We start from the raw sequence: 27825 nt of genomic DNA, 5'->3' as shown, positions 1-27825 counted from the left end.
AGCGTAGAAACGCCTTTCTGCGCGTGTCTCGTTGTGCTTTTTTCTCCTGCAGAGTGCTTCCTTGGGGAATCTTCTCCAAAGAGGCTCCTCCGCTACTTTTTTTCCCAGATACCTTTCTGCTCTTGGCCTTACTCTCCTCTTTCTCGCGCGCGCGGCCTCCCGCGCATGAGGCGAGCCGACACACAGCACAAAGTCGTCGCCGTCTTCGCGAAAGATTCGCCAATCTGCGGTGTTTTCTGCGAGCTTGGCGCACACGCGCCCTAAAGTTTCAATCGGTTTTTGTCGGGTCGACGCCTGTTGCCAGATGAGACTGCCGGCGCCCCTTCTCTCGCAGCGCGGGACGCGTGTGCCCAGCTTCGCCGTCTCTCCGCGAGAAGCAGCATCGCTCTTTCTTCTCACTGGTTTGTTCTATTTTCTCTTTTTCCCTTCCTGTTGTGTTGCCGGTTTTGTCTCTTGAGTCTTGCTGGTGTCTTCCCCTTGTCGCCTCTCAACGCTTTTTCTCTGCCTTTTCCCCCCCCTCCGCTTCTTCCCCTTCTTGCTCCGCTGCTTCTCGCAGTCCGCTGGCGCTGACTTTCCTCTCGCCTGCCGCTTTCTTCCAACCCCCACCTCCTCGTCGCCATGGCGGGCTTCTCGCTGACGCTGAAGAAGTCCGCGAAGCTTGGAGGCTCCGCGTCTTCGTCTGAGGCCTCCGGCAGGGCTTCCGCCTCCTCTTCATCTCCCCCCCCTCGTCAGTTTCAGCGATGTTTCGAGCCTCGCTGGAGGCTGAGGCAGCCGCGCAGGACCAAGCCGAGAAGAAGGGCGTTTTGCAGTCTGTGCGAGTCGCGTCCGGCTTCGACCGGTGCCACAGGCTCCAGCAAGAGAAGGCGCTTTCTGAGGACGCCACCGTCTTCACTTACGACGAAATCTTCGAGAGCGTCAGCTCCGCGGTGACGAAGGAGAAAGCCAAGCCGACGCAGCGCATCTTCCTCGGGTACAAGACCGGCCTCGAAGAGCAGAAGGAGATCGAGCAAGGCAGGGCGGCTGTAACGTACGCCACAGAACAGGACACAAGTAAGCGAAGCAAAGACGAAAAACGCGACGAGCGCATCACGTCATCCTCATCAGGAGGGCGCGCACAATCGCGAATGCATGCAAAGGCGGGTGCGTTATGATTTGCCATGTGTCCACAGATCTACAGCTACAGCCATCGATATGTCCTTTGAGCCTGCGGCGGCAGCGTCGTTTGAGATCTTACTTGGATAAGTTCAGGTCTAATCTGTCAACTTCGTGTATTCTGATAGGGCTATGTCGGCATATCCGTGAAGGTGTAAGTATTTGGGAGAATCTGAGTTTTTTGTGGCGGGTGGCGCGCGTCGGAAGGAGACTTCTCACGGCGCGTTCTCTCCGCGTGCTGGCGGAGGTGTACGTTTGGGGGGAGCGTGTGCTGCAGTCTGCGCGTGTATTTTCGTTTTTTCTTTTTCGATGCGGCAGGCGGCGGCGGAGACGAAGCAGAGGCGCTGCCCAAGGAGCGAGAGGAAGGTTCATCTGCGCTGCCGGCGAAGCCGGGCGCGTCGAAAGACCGGTCTTTTGAGAAGTATGGCGGCTCGCTGAACTGCGGACTGAATCTCGCCGGCGCGAAGAAGCTCTTCCCCTCCAGGGGAAAGAGTGCAGGCGGCGACTCGGCCGCCGAAGGAGAGGGGCTGTCGCTGCCGCCCTCTCGGTTCATTTCCAAGCTCGTTCTGAGCGCACGGCGGCGAGAGCTGGAGCGCGAGATCATCGAGGAGAGGCAGCTGCAGAAAGAGCGCGAGGGCGACAAAAACGACGAAGTGTTTGTGACCTCTGCCTACAAGCAGCGCCTCGAAGAGAGGCGTCTCTTGGCACTCGAGCTCGAAGAGCAGGAACGGCGAGACCGCGAAAACGCAGCAGACAAAAAGGCAGACTTGTCCTCTTTCCACGCCCACCTCCTCCGCGCCGGTCACGCCAGCCGCAGCGGCGCCGGCGTCCCTGCAGCAAGCGCGCAGCCGCCGCCCTCGGCGAAGGCAAGCGAGAGCGAGAGAGGCAAGCCGACGCCGGCGCCGCGGGGCGAGGGGGGTCGGCCAGGGTCCTCGGAGGAGACACCTGAGCGGCGCGCGGAGCCCGACAGAGAAGGCGAGGGGCGAACCGGCGCCCAAGCCCCGCGAGAGAGAGAGGACGCAGCAGCTGGCGGAGAAGTGCGTGGAAAGCGAAGTCGAGAGGAAGAGAGTGGGAGCAGCGAGAGCAAGGAGGGCGGAGACGAGGGCGCTGCGATAGGCGACGGAGCTGCACAGCAAGCCGCGCGGCTGGAAGAGCTTCTGCAGCAGAGAAGGAGGGAGAAGCAACGCGAAATCGAGCTAGCCGCGGCTCCGCTCGCGGAGGACAAACTCGCCGAAGCGAAGCGCAGATACCTCGAAAGAAAGCGCAAGGCAGGAGGCGCGAACTAAGAGAAGGAAAATGGTGCTGCGGCCTCGCCGATCTTCCTGCGTGTGCGTGGAAGCTGCAAGGCGCAAGCGCGAGCCTCCGTTCACTTCGAGTTCCTTTTTGGAGATGTGAGGTTCCCCCGCACGACAGAGAGAGCAGTGTCCGCCACCCGACTCAAGCGCGGTCCCAGAGCCTCTCTTGGTGTCTAGACCGCATGCACCTCTCAAACGTATTCTCTGGCTGCGTCGCGACGTGCCGCGGAGGCGCCTCTTCGCGGTCTGTCGTCGGCGCTTCGTTGTCGCACACGCCTTGGTCGCCAGCGTGGCGTCCTGCAGAAGGAAGTCTGTCTATTCGGCGCGGCTGTCGCGTCAGCCAGGTTTGCATTTGGTTAAGTTAACATCGTATGAGTTTTTTGGTTGGTCGAGTGAATTGCGCAAACGCGGAGAAAGGCACGCGCCAGTACTCCCCTGTTGCCTCGAGCAGCTGCGTGGGTTGGCGGCGCAGACGCGTCGCTTCACACACCAGGTGGGACTTGAACCCACAGCCTTAGCCTTAGGAGGGCTACGCGCCATCCATTGCGCCACTGGTGCTGCAGCGCCGCTGGCTTTTTGCCGTGCGCTTTATCCCAAAGACGGCACTCTCTCCGGGAAAAACTCCCGTGGGCGTGTTTACTCCACAGCCGCTACGCATAAGCGCGGAACGCGATTTCTGTGAGTTTCCTGTCGACTGTTTGGATGCTGACCCTCGGGTTCGCGGCGGGGGGCTGGCGGAAAGCATTCTCAGTTCGTGGCAGTTTTCACTGGGCGGCTGGGGTCGTCGAAGGTTCCGCACCGCTGTCACATGCACCGCAGCTGAGAACGCCACGAAAGGCAGGCGCAGGTTTCGGGAGGCTCTGCTCACATATCAGACCTGACCTGGTCGAAAAAGCGGGGTGAGAAAGGCCTTCTCGGCGGCAGCGTGGCAGCCCCTTTGGTGCCTCCTACCTCGTTTCAAGCAGCACAGGTCGGAGGGGGGCGGGGAAAGCTCGCAGACACGACCTGGTGGCCTTTGTCTCGACTCTGAATTGACGACGAGCAGAGACGTCCCTCCATCAAGAAGACGCGCAAGGCTAACCGATCTCGCTCGCTCTGCAGACGGACGGGCGGGTCGCCTTGCAGGAGGAGTGTCTTCGACGGGCGCGATAGTGAAGGCGTGTTGAAGCGAGTTGCACGAGGGCATGACTCATGGATTTCGGGGGCACATAGATGTTCCGCAGACGCAGTCATGCACAGAACAGGGACTCTTTCCTCGTCTTCATTCCTTCTCGAGATATCGCTACAGGGTCCCCGTGCCTACTTGGTTGGGCCTGTCGGGATTTCCCACAAAGGAAAAGTACGTAAACACCGACGGATTGTGTCGGAATCAGCGAGTTAGGCGTTCTAGGCGTAATATGTGGATTCCTGTTCTCACTCATCTTAACAGCGAGGGAAGACTACTACTCAGTCTGATCAGTAGCATCGTACTTGGAGCTGTCATCTCTGAGAGAGGAGTTTTTACTAGCTTTTTCTGGGGAGTCAGCTGTCTTAAGATCCGACCCTTAGAGCAGTTTCTACTCGCGGAGTTTGTAGACGGCAGTAACCGGGCGACGACTCTCCCACACTGGGGGACACCTTGCGTAGCCGATCTCACCAAATCGTTCACGACGGCAGCCTCTTACTACTCTTCACTTGCAAACCGCATGCTGAAGGCGTCGTTCCCGCGTCTGGGAGCGTGTCAGATCCTGACTGCGGCGAAGCAGGCGCGCGGTTCCGCGCTTTCCTATTTCAGAGCTCCGGCAGAACTTGCGGTCCTCTTGGATCTCAACTGAACAGGTCTCAGTTCCCAGTCTCGGGAAGAGCAAGTCCTATACGACCACCCGCGCAGGGGCGACGAGCTCCGTGCTGGCTCCAGAGTCTCTCGGGACTACCCCCGCCGTGTTTCGTTGTTTTGTGGTGGTGCGTGAACTCTGCGCAGTCTGAGATTCGCAGGGGGGGCGGAGGAGGGAAAAGATGACACGCTTGCCTCCTGTGCGGGTCTGCGGCTGTGTTGATGCTGAGCCCTAGCGTGGGTTGGCTTTAGTGAGCCGCGAAGGCGGCGGGCGTATCGGACGGAGTGGCTGCGTGAACTGGCGAACGACGACGTCGGTCGTTCCGCGGCCTCATCACACTGCAGAAAGTCGCGTTTCGCCGCGCAGTGAACAAGGGGACAGGGGCGCGGCGGGTTTCTGCTGCGCTGCCGCGGAAGAAACGCAGAAGAGGTCCGTTTGCGGCGGCGCGCAGCGAGTTGGTCTAGATATTGGCAGTTGCTCCGCCCGGCGTGCTGGCTGCGCTCCCGACTTTCTGCCTCTGTCTCGCCTTCCGTGGCGGCATATTGTCGCCTGCATTCACGCTGCAGGCCCCCCGGCGTGGCTGTCCGCGCCACGACGACTAGAGCGGCTACTTGCGCGGCGCCTGCGCAGAGCGAGTTGCGGTTCGTTCTGTGGGCAAGAACATGAGTCCCGCGGAACCCCCCGTTGCAGGTTCGGGCGGCGCCCGGCGAGGACGCCCTGCACTCTTCCTCGTCCTCACAGGCAGCAGGCGTCCTCCCTGCGGAAACTGTCGCTCTTCCGCCATCGCTCTCTGGGCGCGGACTTCGCCGGGCTGCCAGGCTGCGGGGGTTCCCAGGGGAACCCCCCAACCACCAGCGCGCCGATCCCCACCACCGTCCCGCCCCGCCGCGTTCCGTTCCGTCCCGTCCACCCCACCAGCCGCCCTCGTCCCTGCGCTCGGTCTCCGCTCTCCGGGAGTAGCGCGTCCCACTGCGTCCCAAGCTGGGGTGCTCTTCTGCGGGGCGAACCGACAGAATCCGTGCGAGGAGGCGCGCCGCCCGTCGCGGCGGCCGCCTGCGGAGAGCGGACGCCCAGCCCCCGTCGTCCGAGACGAAAGATCTGGCGGCGCCAGAACGTGGCAGTATAGGAACTCGCAGCTGGCGTGTTATGTCCTGTCTTTGTCGAGACTCTTTTCCGCGAGTCCTTCGGAAACTGTTTCGTGTGTGTGTGTGGGCGCCCTCCTCGACGCGCGCCCTCTGCCTCCTCCTAGTCGGCCTCCTGGAGCTGTCCTGCGCGCGCGGCGGCGGCGGAAAAAGACGGGGTGGTGGTCTGCAACTTTTTTCATTGTGTGTCCCCTGTGCGCAGGACGAGAGGTTCGGTTCATGTGAACGCTCGCCAGCCTTTACGGACACAGACTCTCGAGCAGCAGAGCGTCTCTCTCTATATACAGACGCGTCGTCGCTCTGACTGCCGGCGTTCGCCTCTCTGGTCGTTCAGGAGCCGATGCGCGCGCATGGGGCTGCACCGAAGAACGCAGGGGGAAGAGAGCCTAGAGAAAAATATCCACTTTTTCGCTGCGTCCGCCTCGCCTGCTTCACCTGGCGGAGGTGTCACAACGGCAGAGCTGCTGCACAACAAGGGTAGTCTCGTCTCGACGGATCTACTCGCGGCGTTTTGATGTCGCTCCAGACTATTTGACCGACCCCAGGCGTGTGTGCGAGTGCGCCGCCTCCCCAGACCACCGAGAGGACGGCGTCCTCACCGTCCCCGCGCACGACCTTCTTCCTTCGCGAGGGAATGCCCTCTCCACGCTTCCTCCTGCTGTTTGATGCTGAGATATATGCCGCCACGCGCGGAATTTTCGCTCCTGTTCCGTCCTCGGGCGCCCGCGTGTCGCCCCTGCTTCCCGCTGTCCCCCTCGCCCCAGGCGCCCTCCTGCACAGGCTCCACCTGCTGCCGACCACCTCGCTCCCGGCCGCCCAGCTCCGAGCTCTGAGCTGTCCTCTCGCCCTCCCTATCGCATCTTGAAGACCCTCGACGCCGAGAGTTTTCCACATCGACTCCGCCGCCCCCCTCTCCTCCCGGCGTCGCTCGACCGACTTCCGGTTGAAAAGGAGTATGATGCTTCGCCGGAACTTACTGAGAGAATATCGGCAGCCCCCTCCCTGTCCTGAGCCCATTTACAGTCTAGCGTCGCGGCGAAAGCCCAAGAAGGTCTTCCGCACGAACGGACCCCGCGCGAAGAACGCGAAAGGGAAGCAGCACGCCTCGCTGCTGGCCTCCTGTTCCGCCCTGTCTGCCTGCCTGGCCTTCCCCGCGGCTCTGCGGCCGAGAGCCGCGCACCGCCTTCGGTCTCTGTGTGCGACAACCGCAGCGGCTGAGACGCGCGCGGCTTCCGCCGCCCTTGGGAGAGCGAAGCGCCAGACGCAGACGGCCTTCGGTGAGATTTCTCTAGCCTTCACCTGCTGGGCAAGGTTTCCACGGAGCCCCTCAGGGCAACTGACTCCTCCCTCCCGCTGGCAACCCGCATGGCTACGCAGGGCTTGCTCACCCTGCATCTCCTCGAACCGGGGTCGCTGGACGCTCTGCCGGCGTCCCAGGGGTCGTTCGAATTGCTGCTCGTAAAGAGGGAGAGAAAAATTAAACCAGTAGCAGGGACGGAGCTGTAGACGCGCGCAGATACGCCTCGCTGATGTCTTCATGCCCGCCCGCACCCGCGGACGACGCCTCACTCACAGACGCAGAGGGAGGCCGCCGACGCGTGTGCGCTGCGCGGGGCTCGTCGTGTAGTCTCGCTTCTTTCTTGAACGCGGCGGGAGGACTCGAGACGAGAGAGGCAATGCATTTCCACCGAGACGCATGCACATCGACCGAGCTATGTATAGCTAGAATCGTCCTCTAGACGTGTGTGGTGATGAGAGAGGCCCGGAGGCAACGCACCCGTGTTGCAGACCAGTTTTTTTCTCTAGTCTCGTCCTCGGTCGGGTTTTGGAGTACATTACTCTCCCGCGCTTCCACGGGGCGCGAAGCGACAAAACATGAGCTTGCTCCTGGCAGAAACTTTTTGTTTCGCGGCCGGACCTTTTAGCGGGGACTGTTGAATGCTTTACGGAAGTCCCCTGGGAAACGTGGGAGCGGAATCTGGCAGAAGGAAGCTAGCCTGGCGGCCTCCCTCTTTCCCTCCGTTTGCATCCGGACTCCAGACGGCGTAGAGCCGAAATTCACTCACTCCCTCCGTCGCCGTGCGCATTTCTTCTGTGAGTCATCACAGCTTTATCCCTCCTTCGCGCGGCCTTCATCTTCCCTGCTCTGTGCGCGTCGCGCCTCGTTTTGCAGGTTTTATTGGCGTGTCGAGTTTCCAGCGACACTGACGTTACGCGGTTATGGAGTCTCTTCACGTGGTTTAGTGGGAGTGCGCGCGTAGGGCTACGGCTTCCGTTCGCGCCGCACGCGAGAACGGCGCGAGGTCTTGCAAACGGGACTCTCTCATCGTGGGTTCATCACCCAGTTTTGTTTCGTGAGAGGTTCCCTTGCGTGTAGGGCAAGGGCGGCAAGTCCCGTCAGTGCATGTGTCTGGTTGCATCACCGGACAACTTCCTGTACTGCCGTTTTCGCCTGCAGAGTGCGCTTCCAAGGCCGAGGCCTTCCCGCTGTTGCGCCAGCGGCGTAGGGGGGCATATATATTCACATATATTTGCCCGCTTGTGCGCGCAGGGATCGATCGCAATGCATGTGTGTGCGGAGATCGCTCGTTGCGTGCGCAGATCCCGAGAGGCCGCCAAGAAAAACGCTTCGCAGCCGCAGTAGTGACGCCGCTGCTGCTTTTCCCGCACCTGGCTCCGTCGCCCCCTGTCGTAGTGTCTTTTCTCCTTTCAACGCCTCTCCGCTTCCCAGTTCTGTCGAGCCTGGCGCCGTATCGTGTCATTTTGTCATATTTACCTGGTCGCGCCGACCCAACGATGGCGCCTGCAAACAGAGGAGAAGTGTGCCCGCCGCCGCCTGGACGGGGCGCTACCAGCCTGGAGAAGCGGATTCCCGGCGCAGCGAGAGGCGAGGCGGAGAACGGCTCCGCGACTCCGAGGCCAGACACCCTGCTCCCCCACGGCCGTCTCTCCCCGAGAGACGATGCAGCACCGCTCTCCCCGGTAGGGGCGGCTTCTCTCGCGTCGAGTCTGCCTTCGCCACGGAGCCTCACAGACTCTGCGCGGGAGCCACCGCTTGACGCGCTCCCGCTAGCAGCTCTGAGCGAGGACGACGCAAGGGCGCCTGCCGCACGTTCTCCTGAGCAGCTCTCGAGTGGAGACAAGGCCGCCGCCGGAGATCCGCCTCAGTCTGGCTCCCCACTTCTCACCGCATCTTCCGCCCCCTCTCGAGATGACCGCGCGACACGCCACTCGAGTCCAGATCTATCTTTGCGAGGTGAGCGGCGAGAGGACGAGCAGACCGCGCAACTCTGCCAGGCCGCCGCCATCCAGGTTCCGGCAGATAACGTCGACGTCGGTGGCGACCGCGTCCCCCTCTCCTACGGGGCGCTCTCTGTGACCCCGCGTGTGCAAGCGGAGCCGCCGTGTAGAGAGCGGGCAACTGAAGAGGTGAAACAGCCTTGCGGGCTGTTTTCGCCTCCTTTTTCTCCCGAGTTTCGCATCGATGGCAACTCTGCGCCGCCCCTCCAGCTCGAGGACCTCCTCAAGCTCCTGTCCGTTGGCGGCTCTTCCGGCCTGCAGACGTCAGCGAGAGCGGGGGCAAGCGCCGACGCGCCTGCGTCTTCGCCTGTGGCTCAAAATAGCCCGGGCTCTTTCTGTCCCTTCCTGGAAAACGTGGTGACCAGCAGAGCTGCCGACCTGCCGCCGCCGGGGTCTGCAAGTCTGGCGCCCGGCTTTGCGCCCGAACGGCCTCATGCGGTTGGAGGAGCGCAGTCTTCACTCAGTGATGCCGCCTGCACCATGTCCGACCTCGGAGTTGCTTTTCGGCTTTTTGGAGACAACAACCCCTGCAGCGCGCCGCAGCCTTCCAGGCCAGAGAGAAAAGGGCAGCAGGCCCTTTTTTTCCGTGCCGACCCGCGCGGAACCATGCGCCCACGCCAATGGCCCAGCACTGAGACGGGCGTCCGCAGCAACCCCCCCAGATTCGGAGGCATCCACGCCTTCAAAGGCGTACGTGGAACATGCTGATCCGGAAGCAGACTTGACACTCTGGGCTCTGAAACTGGGGAACGACCCGTGGCTGGTGTACCATGCGCGAGGTGGAGCTCCTCCCTGTCTTTGTTAACAGCTTTGGCGCAGAGGCGTGCATGGCAGGGGAACACACACCTGTGGCTTGTGGTTGCCACTCTCGAGTCGTCAGTGCGTGTCGCCAGAGGGAGGGCTGCCGAGCTAGGGTTTAACGCAATGTGCCTGTCTTATGTAAGCAGAGCTACACGTCGTGCTTCCCCGTCTGGGACCCGCGGAGGCAACGGGAGGCAACGGTGACTGACACAACAACGCCAGGTAGGGGAGATCTGTAGGTCCCATAAACTGCCTGTCTGGCCTCGACTTGCTTATCCTCCTCTCTGCAGGGCCGCGGCATCTTTGGCCGAGGAGAGCGAAGTGCAGCAAACTTTGAAGTGAATAGTCTGCATGCGATGAAAGCTCTCCAAAGCGCGCAGCCAGACACGCGGGATTCGCCGCTGTCTCGCCTCGTCTTCGACGAAGACCGAAATCCAGAGTCCTCCGCCCCGCGCCTCCCGGCTGCGCCAGGCCAAGCCAAGCCGCCTGGCGTCGGCATCCGCACGCCAACTGATAAGGAGTAGGTCACACCCGCGGGGAGCGGCGCTGCGGTGCCTCGCGATGCGTGGAAGCAGACAGGATGTGGCAGCTTGCGCGACGACGAGACGCGCAGAATAGAAAGGGGCAGAAGCATGCATGGTGTTCGACTGTGATCTGTGTTGTTTTTTCGCAGCGCCCTCCCGTCGCTCGACGTGCTTCTGACAGCGCTGACCCGCTGCGGCGGACTGCCTCCGCAGTCACACGAGGAAGAGGACAAAGGGTCGAAGCTGAGCCGTCTTCTCTCTCTCTCAGGCGTAGCCAAGGCACTCGCAAGAGCCGTGGCTGGGACCGCGAGTCCGGGTGGCACGGGCCTGGGAGACAGTGCTTCCGGCGTCTGGGGCCCGTGTCGGGAGCGTCTCTCTCCCCTACCTGTCGACTCCGAGAGGTCGCGGCAGGCCGCCCAGTCGCGTCCGTCTCTGTCTCCCTCAGTCGGGTTCATCCCCACTCGCGTTCCTACGCCGCCGGAGACTGTTATCCTATCTGCACCTCCCGGCTTCTCCCACCTGCGGCCGCCGCCGCCGCTGCTGACCGACGAGGCGCTTTTCTCCTCTCGCGAGCCTCACGCCGCGCGCCCGACCAACAGATGCGTGCCTCCCCACCCTGGCGAGCCGAAGGCACTTTCCGGTTTTCTGCGTGACTCGCGAGAGATGAACGCCGCCAGTCTCCCGGGCGAGCCTCCGCGACCCACGCCCGGAGCCCCGTGCATGGGCGCAGGGTACCAGGGACCCGGAGCGACAGCGCTCCGGCGAGTCTCCCTTGAGGGCACAGGGAGCGTTGCGGGCGCGCTGGGCTCCAGCGCGCTCGGGCAACGCAGTCCAGTAGCCACGAGTCGCGACTCTGTCAAGGAATTGGGCGACTTGGAGTCCTCGACTACGCTGGCCTCCGAGGGCGCCATCCCCGTTCACCGGACAACGAAGAAGACGCGGAGGGGCAAGCGTGGAGGAAGAAGAAAACGCGGAAACGGGGCTGTGAAGGTTGGCAGTCTTCCCTCCTCGCCAGGGCTTTTCCTCAGCGCAGGGGTCGACTTGGGGACACCCCTGTCGACCCCGCTGACGTCGTTCACCGTCGCAAGGAGTCCAGGCAGCAACAGCTGGGGCGACCGTCTGACAGAACTCGCCTCCTCCTTCGCGGGCCTCCCGGTAGGCCTCGCCAGCATCATCTCTGAAGTCTCCACGGGGACTCTCCGCGCGCCTCCGCCAGGAGGAGGGCTCACACCGTCACCGTGGCGCGGGGCCCAGAGCAGAGCGGAAAAACCACGACGCGAGTTCGCCCAGACTAGTGAGCGGGGATTCGGGCGCGAGGACGCCTACGAGCGACGCCCGCATGCTTGCTCGCCGTCGGTGTATCAGAAACTAGGGCTCTGTGAGGCGATGCAGCAGCGAAGGGAGTTCGTCACGTCTCCATATCGTGCGGGACTCCTCGACGGCGCCTCCCTCGCCGGAAAAGGCGTTGTGCCTGGACGACGAGCGGGCCTGTTGCCGGGAGACGATCGCAGACCAATGCACATGCGGACGCCAGACACCACCTCCACCGCTTGCTCGCCCGCCTTCTCTCCGGGCTTGGGCGGCGGGGCGGGCGGAGGCGGCTCAGGCGCGCGCGAGGCTTGCTGACCAGAGCTGTCGCCGTCGCTCTCTGCCGCCTCCTGCACGTCGACCGGGAACAAAGCGCCGGTGCATCCGCCGGAGGTCTGTACGGGCGCCGGTCATTTCCATGCCAAGAACAGAGCCTCGCCGGTGCGTTCCTCAGAGTCGCGAGCCCTGCCGGAGAAGCCCCGCGCAGGGCCGCAGTTCCTGGAGTGTCTGCAAGACGTCGTCAGGAGGTTTCCCGCCGTCAGCGACGATGAGCTGCGGTGTGTGGACTGCTTACTCCGGCCGACGAATCAGGGGGAGTTGTTTTGAAGACGCGTTTGGGCGAGGAAGCGGAAGGAAGGTTGTACGCTGTGGGTAAGATATTTGTGCGAGCGTCTCAACGCGAAGACGAAGAGAAGAGAGAGAGTGTGCAAGGTGCGTCACTCCACGACGGCGCATGCGTGTCACTGGAGGGCACGCCCAATGAGCATATGGAACACAGCGAACGGGGGTCGCGGCGGGAAGAACTCAGCGACACTTTCCGTACTCTCTTGGTTTCTCGGAGAACAGCGCGTCTGTCTTTCGCAGCGTGGCTGCTGCGCATATTTATGCACCTGTATAGACAACGACATATACGCACCTATTTTTTCCGTATATCCATTTGCATAAATATGGAAACCGCCACGGCCTGTATATCTTTTATGTATAGTCCTGTTGTCGGGTGTATGCTTGGTCGTCAATCGCCTGTGTATGTGTGTGTTGTAAAGTCGTAGTTGCTGATGCAAAGCGCGGACCATAGCGAGAGACTCGAGAGGTGAGCTGTTGGAGTCTCATTCCGCCGCTGAGTTATTTTGTAGGCGTTTGTTGGTTCGCTTGTCTGCGCAAGACGTGCCTTTGTGCTTTTCCAAGGAGCGTCTCTTCGTTACTTGAGAAAGTTGTTCTGTGGTGACTCCGGTGGCCTCTCTGGGGGTTGCCAGAATTCTGTTTTCGTGTGGACTTCGCTTGGTGCTGTTGTTCGTATCTGCCTGAAGAAGAGGGAGACCTTGTCCGCGCCCGTTTTCGTCTGAATTGGAGACGCCGTCGTTCCTTGAATCGCGAATTCGTGGTGTTCCTCCTCGCTGAAGCAGGAGAAGGGTTTTTTCGGTTTTCGAGCGAGACTCAGTGCGTGTCTCAGTGAGAGTGATGGGAACTGAAGGGGAGTGGGTGATGGGCTTGTTTCGAGGGTGAAACGTGAGTGGCTGACGGGAAGCAGGAACATGTGCGACGCCAGGCTACGAGGAGATATTGTGCTCCGTAGAGACACATCTTGTTCGCCTGCGCGTTTGGCGTGTTCCCTGGCTCCTATTCGCGTCTATCGCCTTCCACATTTTCGCTGTATATGCGCGAAGCAAAACCGTACACTTCTGTTCTTTTCCATCGGCCGCTTGGAACCCAGTAGCCGTTTTTCCTTCTCGTGGTACCACGCGAGCAGGAGAGAATTTTTTTGAGGTATGAGAGAAGACGAGAGGAGTGCGTACACTCTTCCGTCGGTCAAAAAAAGGGCTAGAGAGATGGCCTTTTTTTCTCTGCTGTTTCCCGCCATTTGCTTTGCCTCTTCTCGCCTGTTGATTGTGGCAGTCTGTTTCCGGCTGTTTCTGTGGTGTTGCCGAGACAGCACAACGCTGCCGGAGGGGCGCGACACGGGGAAGACGAGAGAAACGTGTTCGTCGTGGGCATGTCGTTTCTTGTCTGTCTTTTGTATTGGAGGCAGTACACGAGTGAGACGTTTTTCCGTGTGCCTGGTTGGGTAGGGAAGCGTCGATTTCGGTACAAAACGAGGTGTGTATACACCGCTCTGCACTTGACGGCCTCGGGTGCGCGCCGTGTCTATATCTCCGTGTTTTGCCTCTGTCTCATGAGGCGGAGGGAAGTGGCGGGGAGACCGCAGGCGGAAGAGGGAAGATGAGTCGTTCGAAGCTCGTTTGTGGCATCCTCGGGGCGGGCCTTTTGCGTGCTAGAAACAGGGACCTTTTACGTGAGGAACTGGCTGCTAGGAAGGGAGTCTGCGAATTTGACAAGAGCGCGTAGCTCTCCCAGAAGCGACAGACACACAAGCTTCTGGGGTTTCTATCACTGATTTGATCCACACATGTCAAGAACAGTGTGCATGTAGATTCGTCTCATGGCAAATGTCACCTTTTGTGCCGGCACGCTCCCATATTTGTGAAGAGCGGACAGCGTGCGGCGTTTGATATTGAAAGGGCTAGGGGGCGGTGTACTGGTGAATGAACAGTTGCAGAACAGACCGTGTGCGCTCGCGTTTCTTCTCTTCGTCCTTCGCCTTCGCCGTTCTCTCGTCGCAGCTCAAAGGGAGCGGAGGAAACGAGAGTTTTTCGAGGAGAGAGAAGATTCGCCCAATCAGAAGATCGAGGCCGCGCATGTGTTTTTCTCTGTTTTTCCCAGAGCAGAGAGGCACCGGCAACAAGCTCGTGGCTTCTGTTTGGGACTTCATGTGCTTTTGCGCTTCTTCAACCACATACCGAAAGGAAAATACGGGGTCCCACGCATCTCTTTTTCCGTCGTTGTCTCTTGGTTGCCGCATACACACGCTCCCAAACCGTCGAAGCTCTCTCCGACAACCCAAACAACTCGTTCTGCAAGTTACTTTGGTGTCCAATTGTTTTCTTCAGCCTTCCCCGCTGCGTATTCGTATGGGTGCGGGGCGAAGCTTTGAGCTTTTCCGGCGTCCTGTGGCTGTTGGCTGGACTGTGAGCTTCACAAGCGGCCTGTCTCGGGTGCAGGGAAAGGTCAACAAGACTGCCTGCGTTCCAGTTGTGGTGTACAGTAGACGCCGCACCAGGAGGGAGAGCGACAGGAGTGAATGCGTTTCGTTTCGGGGGCTGCTCTTCCCGAGCGCTGCCGGGAGGGTGCTCACCCGCGTTTTTCTTGCAAAGCCTTAAGAGTGTTTATACACCCCGAAGACGAAAAGGGGGATGCCGACGTGTGTGTGTATTTGCGACTCGTGGGTGTCATTAGTGTTTTTTCCTACTACGTGATGTGCCCTAAAGTTTTTCGGTCGGCACTACGGTTGAGAACGTCTCCAACGACGGGGCGACAGCCCTCACTTCTTCAGTCCCGTATTCGCTGAGGCCGTGCACAGACCCAGTGACAACAGTTAGGCCTTCTGCGCGGAAAATGTGGTAAACCCGCCGGAGGCATGCTCCAGATGGCGGCGCGCACACACTGCTTCTGCGGGAGCTCAAGAGGGCTAGTGCTGCGGCACTAGGCGACGGTTTTCGCCTTTCAAGGCGCTCGCATACACGACCAGCGGGTCTACGAACGCTACCGCAGCACGCGAGGGGCCTTCCACACTTGTTTTTCGCTTTACACGGTTGGTGTGTCTCTTGGCGAGCTAAGCAGTCTCTGCGTCATACGCCTTTTTCTCTAGTCAACGCAAAGCGGGCTTGGAAATTCAGCGTCCTCCCTGTAGTGGTTCAAAAACCTCGATGGCGGGCCTCTCACGCCGCATGCACATGCATTCATCCAAGAAATCTATCGCAGGCGCGGTTCTTGCCTCGATCACTATGCAGATAATAGGGCCTGTGGTATTTTGAGACATGCAAACCCCCGCCAGGTCGCCCCCCTTTCGTATACACCGGACATCGATGTCCGCCTGCTCACGCCTCTCGCTTTCCATCCGACTGAGCAGAGCTGGCGTTGCTCAACCCATTCGTCTTGGCCGTTTCGTCTCTTTCTTTCTCCACGGCATCTGTCTGCTGGCGTGCCGCACTCTCTTTTTGCTTCTCGCTCTCCTCTTCTGCAGCCGCCTCGAGCGCCTTCCGCTGCTCGGCTGCGAGCTGAGGGGCCTTCAGGTAGAGACACCCGAAGGGCGGGAGGTCGATCCACAAGCAGTAAGGCCAGCCCAGACTGAAAAAAACATGCAGACACACATTCCGGCATGCTGCGGAAGCACTGTCCCGTAATTCGCGTGTTCAGTCTCCTCTCTCAACACGTCGCCAGCTCGTCAACTCAACTACAGAAAAGACACGCTCTTGCTTCTCATTCGCGCGACTCCAAAGACAACATTGCGAGCTGACTCTACTGGCGTAAGTAGCTCGCAGCATGCGCAAAGGACTCCTTTACTCATACGTACAATACATATAAATACACGCATTTTATACATGCCCAACCAGATAGCTAGCACACGTAGTGCCTTCCAGTGGAAGCCATATACATATATACGTATATATAGATTTATATCTGCATAAATGCTGTTTTTGTGGACTAACGAGGCGAGGACACGTCAACAGGATCTCCAAAGGAATAAATAATGCGTAATAGCCCTTTACATGTTTGCGAGTGCGTTGCCCTGCAAAGCCTGCTCACCGTCCGCCCTGCGTCGTGTGGACTCGCGACAGGTTACCCGGACCAACCATGCCGCCGGCGTATCGCCAGTCATCCGAGTTCAGAATCACTTCCCACTCTCCTCCGTGAGGCACGCCGATGGGGTACCTGCAGAGCCCGCAAAGCGCATAGTTATCAGATTGCATTCACAGCCCGCGCTCGCGACCTTGCGCGCCTCCACCTTACCGTAGTGCTGGCCGTCGCCCATCCTAAATAGACTCGTACATACATTCACAAATATATATACATACATATATATATGCATACATGCATTATTGGGATACACCGTACGCATGTGCGTCATATCTGGCAAAACGCCCCGTGCAGATTCAGACTGGAGTCGCTTTCCCCTGACACAGGCCGAATCGACGCCCGAGTTCTGCAGCGCAAGCATGCAGGCAAGCCGTCTGCAAGCACCCGCCTGCGTTGTTGCCGGGTGTTTGTCCGCGTACCGGTAGTAGGTATTGGGCGAAAAATTGCACACGACAAGGATGTCATTGTACCAGTCCATGTACGACCTGAGGAAAGCGATGACGCAATCCTTGCTGTTGTCGCAATCCGTCCATTTGAAGTTCCACGGCTCGTCGTCGCCGGCATGCAGCGCCTTGTGGTGAACGTACACCGCGAGCAGGTCAGACACCCAGATGCACAACTTCTTCCGAAGCTCTTCCTCGCCTTCATGCCAGTCGACCGACCTGAGGCACAACAAAAAGAACTCCAAGAACGTCGCTGCAACGGCGGCGCATGCACCAGGCGCTGCGCCACCAAGCACACACGAAAAGAAGGATGCCACGGCCCCGCGCGACGCCGCAGGCGTGTATGGGCTACGAGGCACTCGCGTAACCCCCCCCGTATTTATACATATATATATATATATATATATACATATGGGCAAATAGACCTAGGTCTATATAGCCACACAGATAGACTGACAGACAGAAAGGGAGACGGATACAGATAGATACATTGATAGATATAGACACATAGGTATACACATATAAATAGGTAGACTTAGATAGACGGATATGTGTATGTGTGTGCATCCACCTATACGAGTCTTTATAGTGGCCCTGTACCCCTAAGCTTCGAAGGGGCGTCTTGCCTCACCGGCTGTCCTTCCATTCTCTGCCCTGGCCGATTTCCGCACCCATGAAGATCAGCGGACGGCCGGGAGAGCCGACTTGGAACCCGAAGAGCGTCTTCAGCGTCCGAATGCGGTCCTCGAAGGGACTCCCCGCGAAGCCGCACTTATCGAGCAGCGAACCCTTGCCGCTGACGACTTCGTCGTGCGAGAGAGGCAGAATCCACCTGAAGAGAAGTGACAAACGCGGCACCGAGCCAGCCCGAAAGTCGCAACACCGCCAGCTCACACAGCGCGACCACACGCAGGCGCCCGCCGCTCCGCGCAGCTGTCCGGTGCGATCGACTGGCACGCGACACACGTAGACAGAGGTCGACTGCGGCGCGCAGTGTCCTCGCTGGCTGCTCTGGCGCGCCTCGCGCCCGCATCTCACTTTTCGTGCGCCATGTACAGGCCGCGGAAGGTCAGCTTGTTGTGGCAAGCTGGCTCGGGGCGCTTGTTCACCGGCAGACAGAGGTAGCTGAGTGTGTCGTTCATCCAGCCGAGATCCCACTTCGCGTCGAATCCCAGACCTGCAGACGCCAGACAACGCAGGCACCCCACAAGTCGCCGTCGGAACATAGAGAGAGATAAATAGATCTACAGATACACAAACAGATATTGACAGATGCATGTAAGTAAACATATAGACATCGATACGTAGGTGGACGGACGCAGGCGCGCACTGAACTGCTCTCTTGCTCTCGCCGCTGCTCCACCTGCGCCGCGCACGGAGACCATCTACCCCGACAGCATACTTCCCCCGTCCTGCATCAGCATACATCTGCCTATACATATACATCTACATGCGTGTATAGACAGTTTTTTGCTTCCTTTTCGCGCTCAGTTTTCGTCTGGTTTTCGTGCTCCGTTTACCCTTGTCTTTGTCGGTGACGCCTTGCCAGCTGGTGCTTTCCTCAGCCATGGTGAAGACGCCGGGGAACTCCTGGTGCACCACCCAGTTCAGCTCCTGCAGCAGCGAGATCGCCTGGAGGTTGGCGTCGCCGCCGAACTCGTTAGGCAGCCAGTCACCGGGCTCGCGCTGGTGGTTTTTGTAAAGCATCGAAGAGACTGCGTCGATGCGGAGCCCGTCGATGTGGTATCTCCGCAGCCAGTGATACGCCGCGCCGAGCAGGAAGGAACGCACTTCGCTCCGCCGGAAGTTGAACACTGAAGCCACACGCCCACACACGTCCAGAAGGCCGCTGAGAAACGCGATAGACAAGGCGAACGCAAGAATCGCTCCGAGGGCAGACAGCAGACACCGCAAGCCCCCTCAGCATCCGCTCTGCTGTCCCCCGATCGACACCCAAAACGGCCTCGCCTGCGACGCGGGAGTGGAGGCGAAGATCGACTCCGAAGGAAGCAGCCGGTCTTCTCGGCGCGTGTGCACGAGGGCGAAGGAACTCCCCAAAGCAACGGGCTGCTCTAGTTCTGTAGAACTGGTTATATTATTTTTTATTCGAGGTTTCCCAGTTTACTTCAAGAAAATTAGAGTATATAACACAGCAACATAGAGACACGTTTTGAAAGAATGTGAGGTGTTTTGGAACAGTCGTTCAAGTCAAAAAGGAGACAACCGGGACCACTACCTACGACAAGGCAAGCGGCACGCGGTGTCGCTGCGTCGACATCGTGCTGAACTTCGTGTGCCAGCTTAAAGTGTTGGATCTCACTATCCTACGCTACATTGAGATTCCCGCCGATCAGTGATGTCCAGGCGTTGCTTACCGAGGGTTCCCCACGTCTTGTGCTCCCCTTCCCGCGGGTCTGCGTATTCGTAGCACGGCTCTCCGTCGTATCGCGCGAGTCCCCACGCGTCTTTGCAGAAGTGCGCAGGAACGAAGTCGAGGAAAACGCCGATGCCCGCCTGGTGCAGAGTGTCCACGAGGTACTTCAAGTCGTCGGGGTTCCCTAGGCGGCTGTACGGTGCGTAGAGACCTGTGACCTGCAGGCCGCCGGACCGCCAGACGCGCACGCATGACGCTTGACACACATGACGCTTGACACACAGGTGGGCGAATCCAGCCGCACATCAATCCAAGCTGACCGCACATGCGGTCAGGAGGGAGAGGCCTGCGCGCACGCCGAGCGGCGTGGGCGGGGGCGACCGACCCGTCTTCCGCTCGCCCTCAGACAGAACGCCTAAGGGCGCAGCAGCCGCCGCGCCACACGAGACCCGCCCGCGTCGCTCAAGGCCAATGCGTGCGCGTAGGCACGTGCCTGTACGTACCAAGAATCGCGTGCAGCGGTGCGCGCCTTGCGGAAGGCGCGAGGATGAGTCGCGCGCACAGGACGCGTCCGCAGACTCGCTCGGCGCGCTGCAGCGCCCAACGACGCTCAGACAAGGCCGCCGCCGCGGCGATAGAAGCGATTTCAGCGTGTGCGCGGCTCTCACCTGGTATCCCCACGAGCCCTCAAACGGATGGTGCGCGAGCGGAAGGAACTCGACGTGGGTGAAGTTCATGGCCTTCACATGCCTCACGAGGCGATCCGCCAGCTCCCTGTACGCTGGAGAGGAGAGAAAACGCACCGCCCACCGTATTCTCGCAGGCGCACGCCTTCCTACGTCCTCGACAGAACTACACATGCACAGACGCCGCACGAGCAGTGCATGCAAACTTGCAGAGGCGGCGGCCAAGGCATCCCTGCGACTCGCCGCACAGCCACTCCGAACGCGAGCTCCCACACCCTCATGGTTCGATCTTCTCGTCCAGTAGACACACGCATACGTATGCATGTATATATGTTTTCATGTTTAGACAAATATACATGTATATATGCATGTGCATATGTGTAGAGTGTGAAAGGTGCAAGCGATCGGTGACCTGAAGGGCGGACGTCAACACCGAGCGAAGACTTTCGGGTGTCTCTGCATCCGCGTCGGCACGCGAGAAAGAACTTGTTCACGTACACAGGTAGGTATTATTGTCGCCGCGCATCCAACTCGGGAGGTGAACTTCGTAGATCGACATTGGCTGTCTGCGCAGCAGGTCTTTCTCTCCGAGCTCCTTGCGCCGCGCCATCCACTCCTGGTCGTTCCAGACGAATCGGTCCTCGGGCTGAAAAACGCAGGAGACGCGAGAGACACCAAGTTGGTTTCTAATTTGTTAATGAATATATATGCGTCTGCATGCATTCGGTAGTCAATCAACGCATGCATGTACCCCGCAGCCGCCCGCACACGCGGTCCTGCGTCCCTCCCTCAGACTCGCGCGGGCGCCGAAACTCAACCCCACAACTACACGCGTGCAGAGGCATCCACACATACATATATATATATGAAGGGGTGTGTCTGACCGTTCTGAAGGCGTCATCGCATGCACTGATGATGCTGGCAGTTTGGGGCGGGATCTCGAACTCCTGCGCGTAGGGGTCGATTTTGATGATGTCTGTGCCGCCGCGCGTGTGGATGCGGTAGCCGTATTTCTCGCCGGCACCGATGCCCGGGACGAAGAGCTCCCAGACGCCAAACTCGATGCGCCGCCGCATCGGATGCACGCGGCCGTCCCAGCCGTTCCAGTCGCCCACGACGCTCACGAAGCACGCACTCGGCGCCCAGACCGCGAAGCGCACTCCTTGCACGCCGTCCACCGTCATGATGTGAGACCCCATCAAGTTGTCCACGTGCCAGCAAGATCCTGAAAACAGCCGCAAAAAAACAAACACATACATACACACATATACATATATTTGCCTATACAAGCACATATGTGCGTATGTGTATGTAAGGGTTGCCTGTTTAGAGCACGTATGTGCAGGGCGTGTGGAAACATGCGTCTACATGCAAGTGCAGGCATGCATCGCCTATGCAGAGGCGATCGCTGAATGCGTGAGCGCCTGCGCGGAAGAGACCACATGTGCGTCTGCTTCGTCAAGCTCAATATATATATGTATACGCACGGAGTAGATGCAACCCGCAACGAGGCCTGCCGCCAGAAGGCCTCGTTGCGCGGAAAAGTCAGCCGCAAAACGAGTGGAATCTTCCCTCCCCTGGAGATGCGCAGGCGGCGTTCACAGACACACGCTCCCGTTCATATGCATACAGATGTGTATGCGTGCATGTCTACGTGCAGAGGTGAGGCGTGCAGCGCGCGCCTGTTGTGTATCTCACGGCCTCTCCAGCTGGGCCCGAAGAGCCAGTTGAAGGACTGCTCGCATGCCTAAACCCCAAACCGCATGCAGATGCGCGGCCGATGCACAGGGGCGCACTTACCCGACTGGAAGAGCTCGAGGTCAAAGCGCGGGAGGAGGACGCCGAAGCTATAGGTGTCTTGGATGACGCGCTCCTGTCGCGTCTCGTCGCCCTCGTAGATGCACAGCATCTCATACTTGAACGTTACAGGCGGCGCGTCGCTGGCAACCGCCTCGCCCGGCTCCGCAGTCTCCAGCCTCGCGTCGGTTGAGTTGACTGCGGAGGCGTCGCCGGCGATGCGATGCACAGTGAAGGCCTGCGCCGCAGCAAAACGCCGGAGGGCGTATCAAAAGAGAATTGCAGAGACTCGGCGGAAGGCTCATCGCGCACGCAGACGCCCCTTCCTCCCCCAGGGGTGCCCCCTCCCCCCGCGCCCCGTAGGGGTGTTGCATCTCGGACTTTGCTAGAGTTTGCAGACCAGGCAAAGGAAGATCCCACAGCGCGCAAGAATGAGGAGCTCACCCTCTGGAAGAGAAACTCCGCGCGCTTCTCCATGCCGACGGTGGCAGCCGACGCGAGCACACACTCGGATCGACCAGAAGCCCGCAGTTGGAGGCTCTGTGCGTTGCGAATCCACGCCCTGGAAATGAGCAGACAAAGGAAAGAAGGAGTCAAGATGAGTCCATCCAAGGTTCACGTCTTTGCGCTTTGCCCACGAGCGAATACACGGGACAGACCCTGTGGAGACCGCGCAACCCAGACGACCGAGGCAACGCCAGGGAAAAAATATCTTTAAAAAAAGAGGAATGAACGCACCAGTGGATGTCGCACGCGAGCGCATCGCCACTCAAATCCTCTTCAGGCCGCTGAAGGAGAGACTCTGCGTCCCGAAGCCAGTGCGCACTTACGCGTTGCAAGACTCGCGAAGACACACGGGGTCACTCAGATGCAAATCGCTCTCTCCCTCTATGCACCACCTCTGGATGGGATGGACCTTCACACGTGGAACGTTGTACTGAAGCACAGAGGCCCGCCGGCGCAGATGTGTCGAGCTCTGGAAATACCTTATCCCGCCCTATGTGTGTGATGAAGCGCCTCGGTGAGTTTGGTTACCTGACGATGAGGATTTTTTCTTTTTGCCCAGCCTTCACTTCGTGGCAGCCGAGGACGCCGAAGGGGTCGCCGTGGTGCGCCTTGTGGAGGAGGTGGACGTCGTAGTCACTGAGGGAGGCGCCTGCGGGGAGTGAGTCGAGAGGCACGAGGACGAAGTTGACTGCCGGCGGCGGGTCTCCCGTCTCTCCTTCGCGCTTCACGGCCGTGCCGCCGTCGCAGTCGCCGTTCTCTTTTCGCTCGCAGCCGCTGGTGCAGCCCTCTCCCATGCAGCCCGTCTGCGTGCGCGCCTGCCGCGAGACAAACTCTTTCATCGCCTGCATCGTCTTCGCCTCCGCGCGCTCTTCTGAGGCGGACAAAAACGGCGCGTGACCGCCTGCAGCTGCAGCCCCTGCGCCCGCCACTGCGTCGGCTGCTTGTGTGTGAGAGACGGACGCGGGCGAGGCGAAGTCGTCGTCGTCGGACTCCGGCTGCGAGCTCTCGCCGCGGTTGCCCTCCAGCGTGGGGGTCGTCGCGGCAGTCACCGCCGTGACTGATGGATGCCCGAGCTTCGCGGGCTTGGCGCCATGCTGGGCGGCGGTGCACGCGCTGCGCTTCTCCGCGCCCTCAGCTGTGGCGCGACTGCAGGAGACCTCCGAAGCAGCAGACGACATCGTGATGGCTGACCAGACTCGCGACGCAGACGGCGCGCATCGAGACAGCCGCCGCAACGTACCGGCGAGAGACGAAAGTCCACCACAAGAGCAAGGCCGCGCGGAAGACGTATGGCACACAAGAGCGGAAACAGACGAGAAAGCCCGCGCCACCCAAAACGCGGAGAAGACGGCGCGAGAGGTCCGGCGGGACGAGCCGACAGGGCGTGCGCACGGCAGAAGCGAGACCGGAGAGGGAGAGTGCACGCAGACGACGGAAAGTTCAGAAAAGGAATGCCTAGGGCAAGAGGCGCCGCTCCGCAGGTCGACGAGATATGAACTCGCACACACGAGAGTCGACGGGGGCACACACCGCGGCAGTAAAAAGTTGAAGCAGCGAGCGCGTTTCGAGTGGAGGGCAAAATTGCGCCGAAGGCCAGCAGGAAAAACAGTCCACTCAGAGACACTTACACAGTTGAACGCCAGGTGTACGACGCTTCTCACGCGATTGCATCTATGCACGTGTGTGTGTGTGTGTGTGTGTGTGTGCGGACATCCGAATGCAGCGCCGTGTGAACTTGCAGATGTGCAGATATAGCAGGCACACGTGCATCTATTTACGGCGCGGGGTGTCACAGGATCCCGAGACAGAGATGTGCGAAATGTCAAGTTCGAGTCCGTTTCTCAAAACAGGGGCAAACCGAGTAGCAAAATTCGGCCAGGCCTGTCTTGTCGGCATTCGATCACAGGGAGCTCGGTCACGAAAAAATCAAACGCGAGCCAGCCGTTCGCGCACGGCAGAGCGGGCGATCTCCTGTCCTCTTCGGTCAGCGATGGACGCTGAAAAACACGGGAGAAACGTGTGCTTCGCTGACGCAAGTTCCAAGCGCGCGAACGAAACTCGGGACGCCGAGCTGATTCAGAAGGCGCTGCTTCTGAGTGAGACGACTGGCGTCGGACCGTCACAACAGCCAAAGAAAACAAAGCAGTTCCAGTCTGCAGGGAAAGCAGCGCCGCCAGACGAAATGCGGAGACAGAGAGGCTGTCGAGGCGCCGGCTGAGGCGGGAAGGAAAAGCCACCCGTGTGACCGCTTCGCGTTTTCTGAAAGCACACGCGCAGCAGAAGGTCCAGACTTCCGAGGGAGATCTGCAAACGAAGACAGGACAGAAAATGGCGAGAGACGGAGACGGCGGGTTTTTAGAGGGCGGAAGCGACAACGGCACTTTTGGCTTTGCTTTTTGAAAGAGAACATGCTTTTGTGCGGCGCGGCAACGCTGATACTCTGTGCGAGGTCGATTGCCGCTCTGTCGGGGAACACGTGCGGACAAACGGCACAGAAAAGGTACTAAAGGCCCGCGTCCGTGAAATCCGAGCGAAAAACAGCAAAAAGCAGATAGCTGCGCCTACAGGCGGAAGGGGTCCTGATACGCGACACCAGGCGCGCGGCACGAAAAGAGATAGAATCAGGACAGGCCGCCGCCGAGAGACCTCGACGTATGCGTAAAGAGAGAGCGAACAACGGCAGCCGGCGCACACATCGTCGCCAGATCTGCGGCGGCGCGGGCCTGCAGACGAAACGGGCAAACGCGCCTCCAGATGCGCAAGCGCGAAACACCCTAGGGCAGGAGTCTGTTTTTGAATAAGTCACGATGTTGGTGAAGGCTGCCGGCCGACAGCGTCCGGTCCACGTCACCGTGTGTAAAACCCCAAGGAGTCACGCGCACACAGGCGTGCCGGCATTCAGAAGAGAGATGCATCAGCCCGAACTTCCCCAAATCAGTGAACAGACAGATCTTCCTCTGACCCAGAAGAACAGCACAATAGGCGAAGGGGTGCGGTCGCCTGAATCCTCGTGATGCGGCTCTGCATGGAAAACCGCACAAAGCTCGGCGGGCGCCGGCTCATTCAGTGCGTGTGCAGATCCGCGGCACACTTTCAGTGATGCGGAAGATGCGGAACTGGGCATCTGCTTAGCAGTCCTGCCTCTTCCATTGCCGCTTGTCCTGATTATGTCCACTGCAGCAGACGCGTTCAGTTCATATTCGTACAGGGCCGGAATTCGATGGTTGCCGGCTATGGAGTAGACCAGTCTGCGTTCCTTTCCGCCGCGTACACGAGCAGGCGAGCAGGGAGTCGCAGCTCGTTGCATTCGATTTTGCCTGACTGGGCAGAAATGAATTCTTGAAGGTAAACCAGTTCGGTACGGGCTAGAGTTATCCTCGAATAACATGCAGTATGGTCGATTCGGAAGATGCGAGAGCGAGTAGGCAAGGGTGCAGAGGAATGGGCTAGACTGGATCGACTTCTACTCTGCCGAAAACAGCGACGGCTTCCTGTTTGTTTCGCGGGATCCCAGTCACGTCAACCTGACTGAGGAGCGCCGGCTCGCTCAACAACACGAGAGGCTGAGCAACACGCAAGTGTGCTGCCGTAGCGTAACAAGAGTCCAACAGACTCCTCTTTTGTAAGCACTGCATTCGGCGGGCGCTTTGAGAGCGGTTTTGGCACGTGAGCCAGGAGCGGTGCGTCGCGCCGACACGTCCAAATGTCTAGCATTGTTGCTGTGTCGACAGATCGCTTTTTTCGAACTGTTCTTGGTTCGGGAAAGACGTGTTTCAGAGAGAGCGAGGCAAACACCTTAAACTTGATTCCGTCTCGGTGCGGGACTGCGGCACAGCCTTGCAAGCCTCTTCTGTAGCCTTGTCCGCAACTGAGTGTACCCAAGGACTGACACAAGGGATGAACGCAGGACAGCGCCTCGAGTAAGGTGCGCCTGGTTGAAGGTTGCCTTCGTTGGCTGGATCTGCCGGGACAACCCTGGCCAAGGCCTCACTACGATGAGCATGTGAAATCGGCGTGAGTTGGATTTTGGTACGGGAACGAAGAAGGCAGGCGGCCCTCGTTGGCAGGCCGGCGCATAGGCGCATTACTAGCATGAGCGGTTCTACCAGCCCGGTCTGCATAGTCACGCAGAACTGGCTCTCTAAATCAGATACAGACGTTGCAGACAATCGCCTCTGCCAGAACAACGAGAACGGCAGAAAGGGAGAGTCACATATGTGTGAACTTGCGAAGTTTGTGGGAAGCGCTAGACGTGCTGGCTGCGCGACACTGGTGTGTCAGTGCGTACCGATTGGTCTTCCGCAGCGATTCACTCAGTTTTTTCTGAATCTGAAGCACCCCGCCTTCCCATGTGATGCGTCGGGAGCCGCACAGAAAGCACCCCTCTGGCTTTTAACGATCCGGAAGGAGGCCGCCAACGTACGCGTCGCTCTCGTCTCTTCGAGAGAGCCGGAAGACGTTCGAGGGCGGCAGTCTGTCTCGATGCCCCCGCGTTCGAAAGGGGCGCGTCTTCACCATACATGAGCCGGTGTTCATCCGTGGAACAGCGGACGCTAAACAGACGCCCGAGTGGCTCTCCAGACAAACCAACCCTATGCAGCTAACCGCGGAGCAGATGTAGACGTCGCATCTGTACGACAGGGACGTTTTCCTGGACGCGTCCTCTCGCCGCGCCCATTAGGTTCCCTCCCTCGCCACGCGCAAGAGTGAGACACTGATACGAACCTCAAATTACGAGTAGATTCAGCAGATTCTTGTCCGGACTGTGTCGGAGGGCGGCCCATGTGGATTCGACATCCTCCCCCCCCACCCCCCCCCCGTGTGCCGGGCGCGGTTGAGAAAGCCACACGAAAAACGGGTAAGGGTTCAGTTACGGGGACTCACAACTGCTTTTTGCCTTTTTCAGCGGCATGCAGAGCGACCCAAGCCGAACTTACCGAGTCGGGCAGACCGAAGATTGTCACTGGGCAGTCATGCCGTTCGACGCATGATGTCTGTCAGTTCATGAGCCAGAACTTCAGAAGATGAAGAGGGCTTTAGCACGTGAAAGCGAGCAGTCACGGGGCAGTTCTACTGAGTAGTGTAGTCAAGTCGGCGAAAGGGCGCCCCCGAGGGGGACTGCAGACAAACTTTCCGCTCTAGGCGGTTCAATGCCGCCGCGGACAACGATGCGGCTGACGGCAGAGGGCACAACGAAAGCATTACTGTTCTGGCAGACGTGCGCGCCATACCAGATACTCAAGACACACGTGCTCCAAACTAGCCCAGACTTGCAACGCTGCTTCCGACACCAAGCGAGATCTGATAGACGACAAGCGCACGCGACCTGTAAGGACTGTCACGACAGCCATGACAAACTGCTGTTTTGTGCTCCATACGCGTGGAAAACGACTTTTGTTCGGCTCCATGGACGGCTTGACGCCAGGCCGGCAGTTGTGAGGCAGGAAAGGTAAGCTTTCTGAGACAGGAGTTGTTGGCTCTGCCGGTTTTGCCGGGAAACCAGAGGCGCCACGAGAGTCTGAGCATAGCCATGTGACTCTGCGAGTAGTTTAGTAATGCCACCCAGCAGCTGCCTTCCTCCCCCCAAGGCGAATCCTCTGTTTAGCTGCAGCACAGCTGCGAAGGTCTTTGAAGAAATGAAAGCACAGCGGAAAGAAAAGAAAGCAAACAGCCTGGCAGCTGCGTGTCGCCCGAATGCGCGTTGGCTTAGAGTTGTATCTTCACCCATTTTCCCATTTGGCTTTCCTCCTCAACACAAGCACCGCTCCAGAATGGATCCGCTGCAGTTGAGCCATTGGGCTTGAAAATGGAAATGGCAACGGACGACGGTCGCCCTCGCATCCAATCGAAGTGGCTAAACTTTCCGCGCACACCTGCGAGGACCTGTCCGCATGCAATTTGTGTTTTGTCTTGCAATGCAACTCTGAATGACGACCTGGCGGCCGCTTACCATTCCTCCTCCACTATCTTCTTTCTAAAGCAGGACACTT

The 27825-nt window shown here is 59.4% G+C and overlaps 3 protein-coding genes and 1 non-coding gene across 4 annotated transcripts; 2 read left to right on the top strand and 2 right to left on the bottom strand.

Moving 5' to 3' along the window:
* Nucleotides 1-740: 740 nt before the first annotated feature.
* On the top strand, nt 741-2438 carry BESB_078260 (uncharacterized protein; the record flags this gene model as incomplete). The annotated part of the gene is made up of 2 exons (XM_029366188.1): nt 741-1050; nt 1471-2438. 2 exons carry the CDS (start codon nt 741-743, stop codon nt 2436-2438), a joined length of 1278 nt encoding a protein of 425 aa, XP_029217619.1.
* Nucleotides 2439-2932: 494 nt separating this feature from the next.
* Nucleotides 2933-3005, bottom strand: BESB_080970. The gene has a single exon. It is a non-coding gene; the product is annotated as a tRNA-Arg (tRNA).
* A 5194-nt stretch (nt 3006-8199) lies between these two features.
* BESB_078250 (uncharacterized protein) lies at nt 8200-11654 on the top strand (the record flags this gene model as incomplete). Its single annotated transcript, XM_029366187.1, has 3 exons — nt 8200-9393; nt 9795-10024; nt 10178-11654. The coding sequence occupies 3 exons, from the start codon at nt 8200-8202 to the stop codon at nt 11652-11654; spliced, it is 2901 nt and encodes a 966-aa protein (XP_029217618.1).
* A 3614-nt stretch (nt 11655-15268) lies between these two features.
* Nucleotides 15269-23013, bottom strand: BESB_078240 (1,4-alpha-glucan-branching enzyme; the record flags this gene model as incomplete). The annotated part of the gene is made up of 13 exons (XM_029366186.1): nt 15269-15518; nt 15978-16103; nt 16448-16690; nt 17103-17303; nt 17510-17648; nt 17992-18285; nt 18847-19063; nt 19514-19626; nt 20030-20177; nt 20416-20756; nt 21332-21566; nt 21773-21890; nt 22364-23013. The coding sequence occupies 13 exons, from the start codon at nt 23011-23013 to the stop codon at nt 15269-15271; spliced, it is 3075 nt and encodes a 1024-aa protein (XP_029217617.1).
* Nucleotides 23014-27825: the final 4812 nt, after the last annotated feature.

Source organism: Besnoitia besnoiti, chromosome VII (assembly GCF_002563875.1).
Source record: "Besnoitia besnoiti strain Bb-Ger1 chromosome VII, whole genome shotgun sequence".
In the NCBI taxonomy this organism is placed as follows: domain Eukaryota; phylum Apicomplexa; class Conoidasida; order Eucoccidiorida; family Sarcocystidae; genus Besnoitia; species Besnoitia besnoiti.
This window is presented reverse-complemented; position numbering and strand designations above follow the sequence as displayed.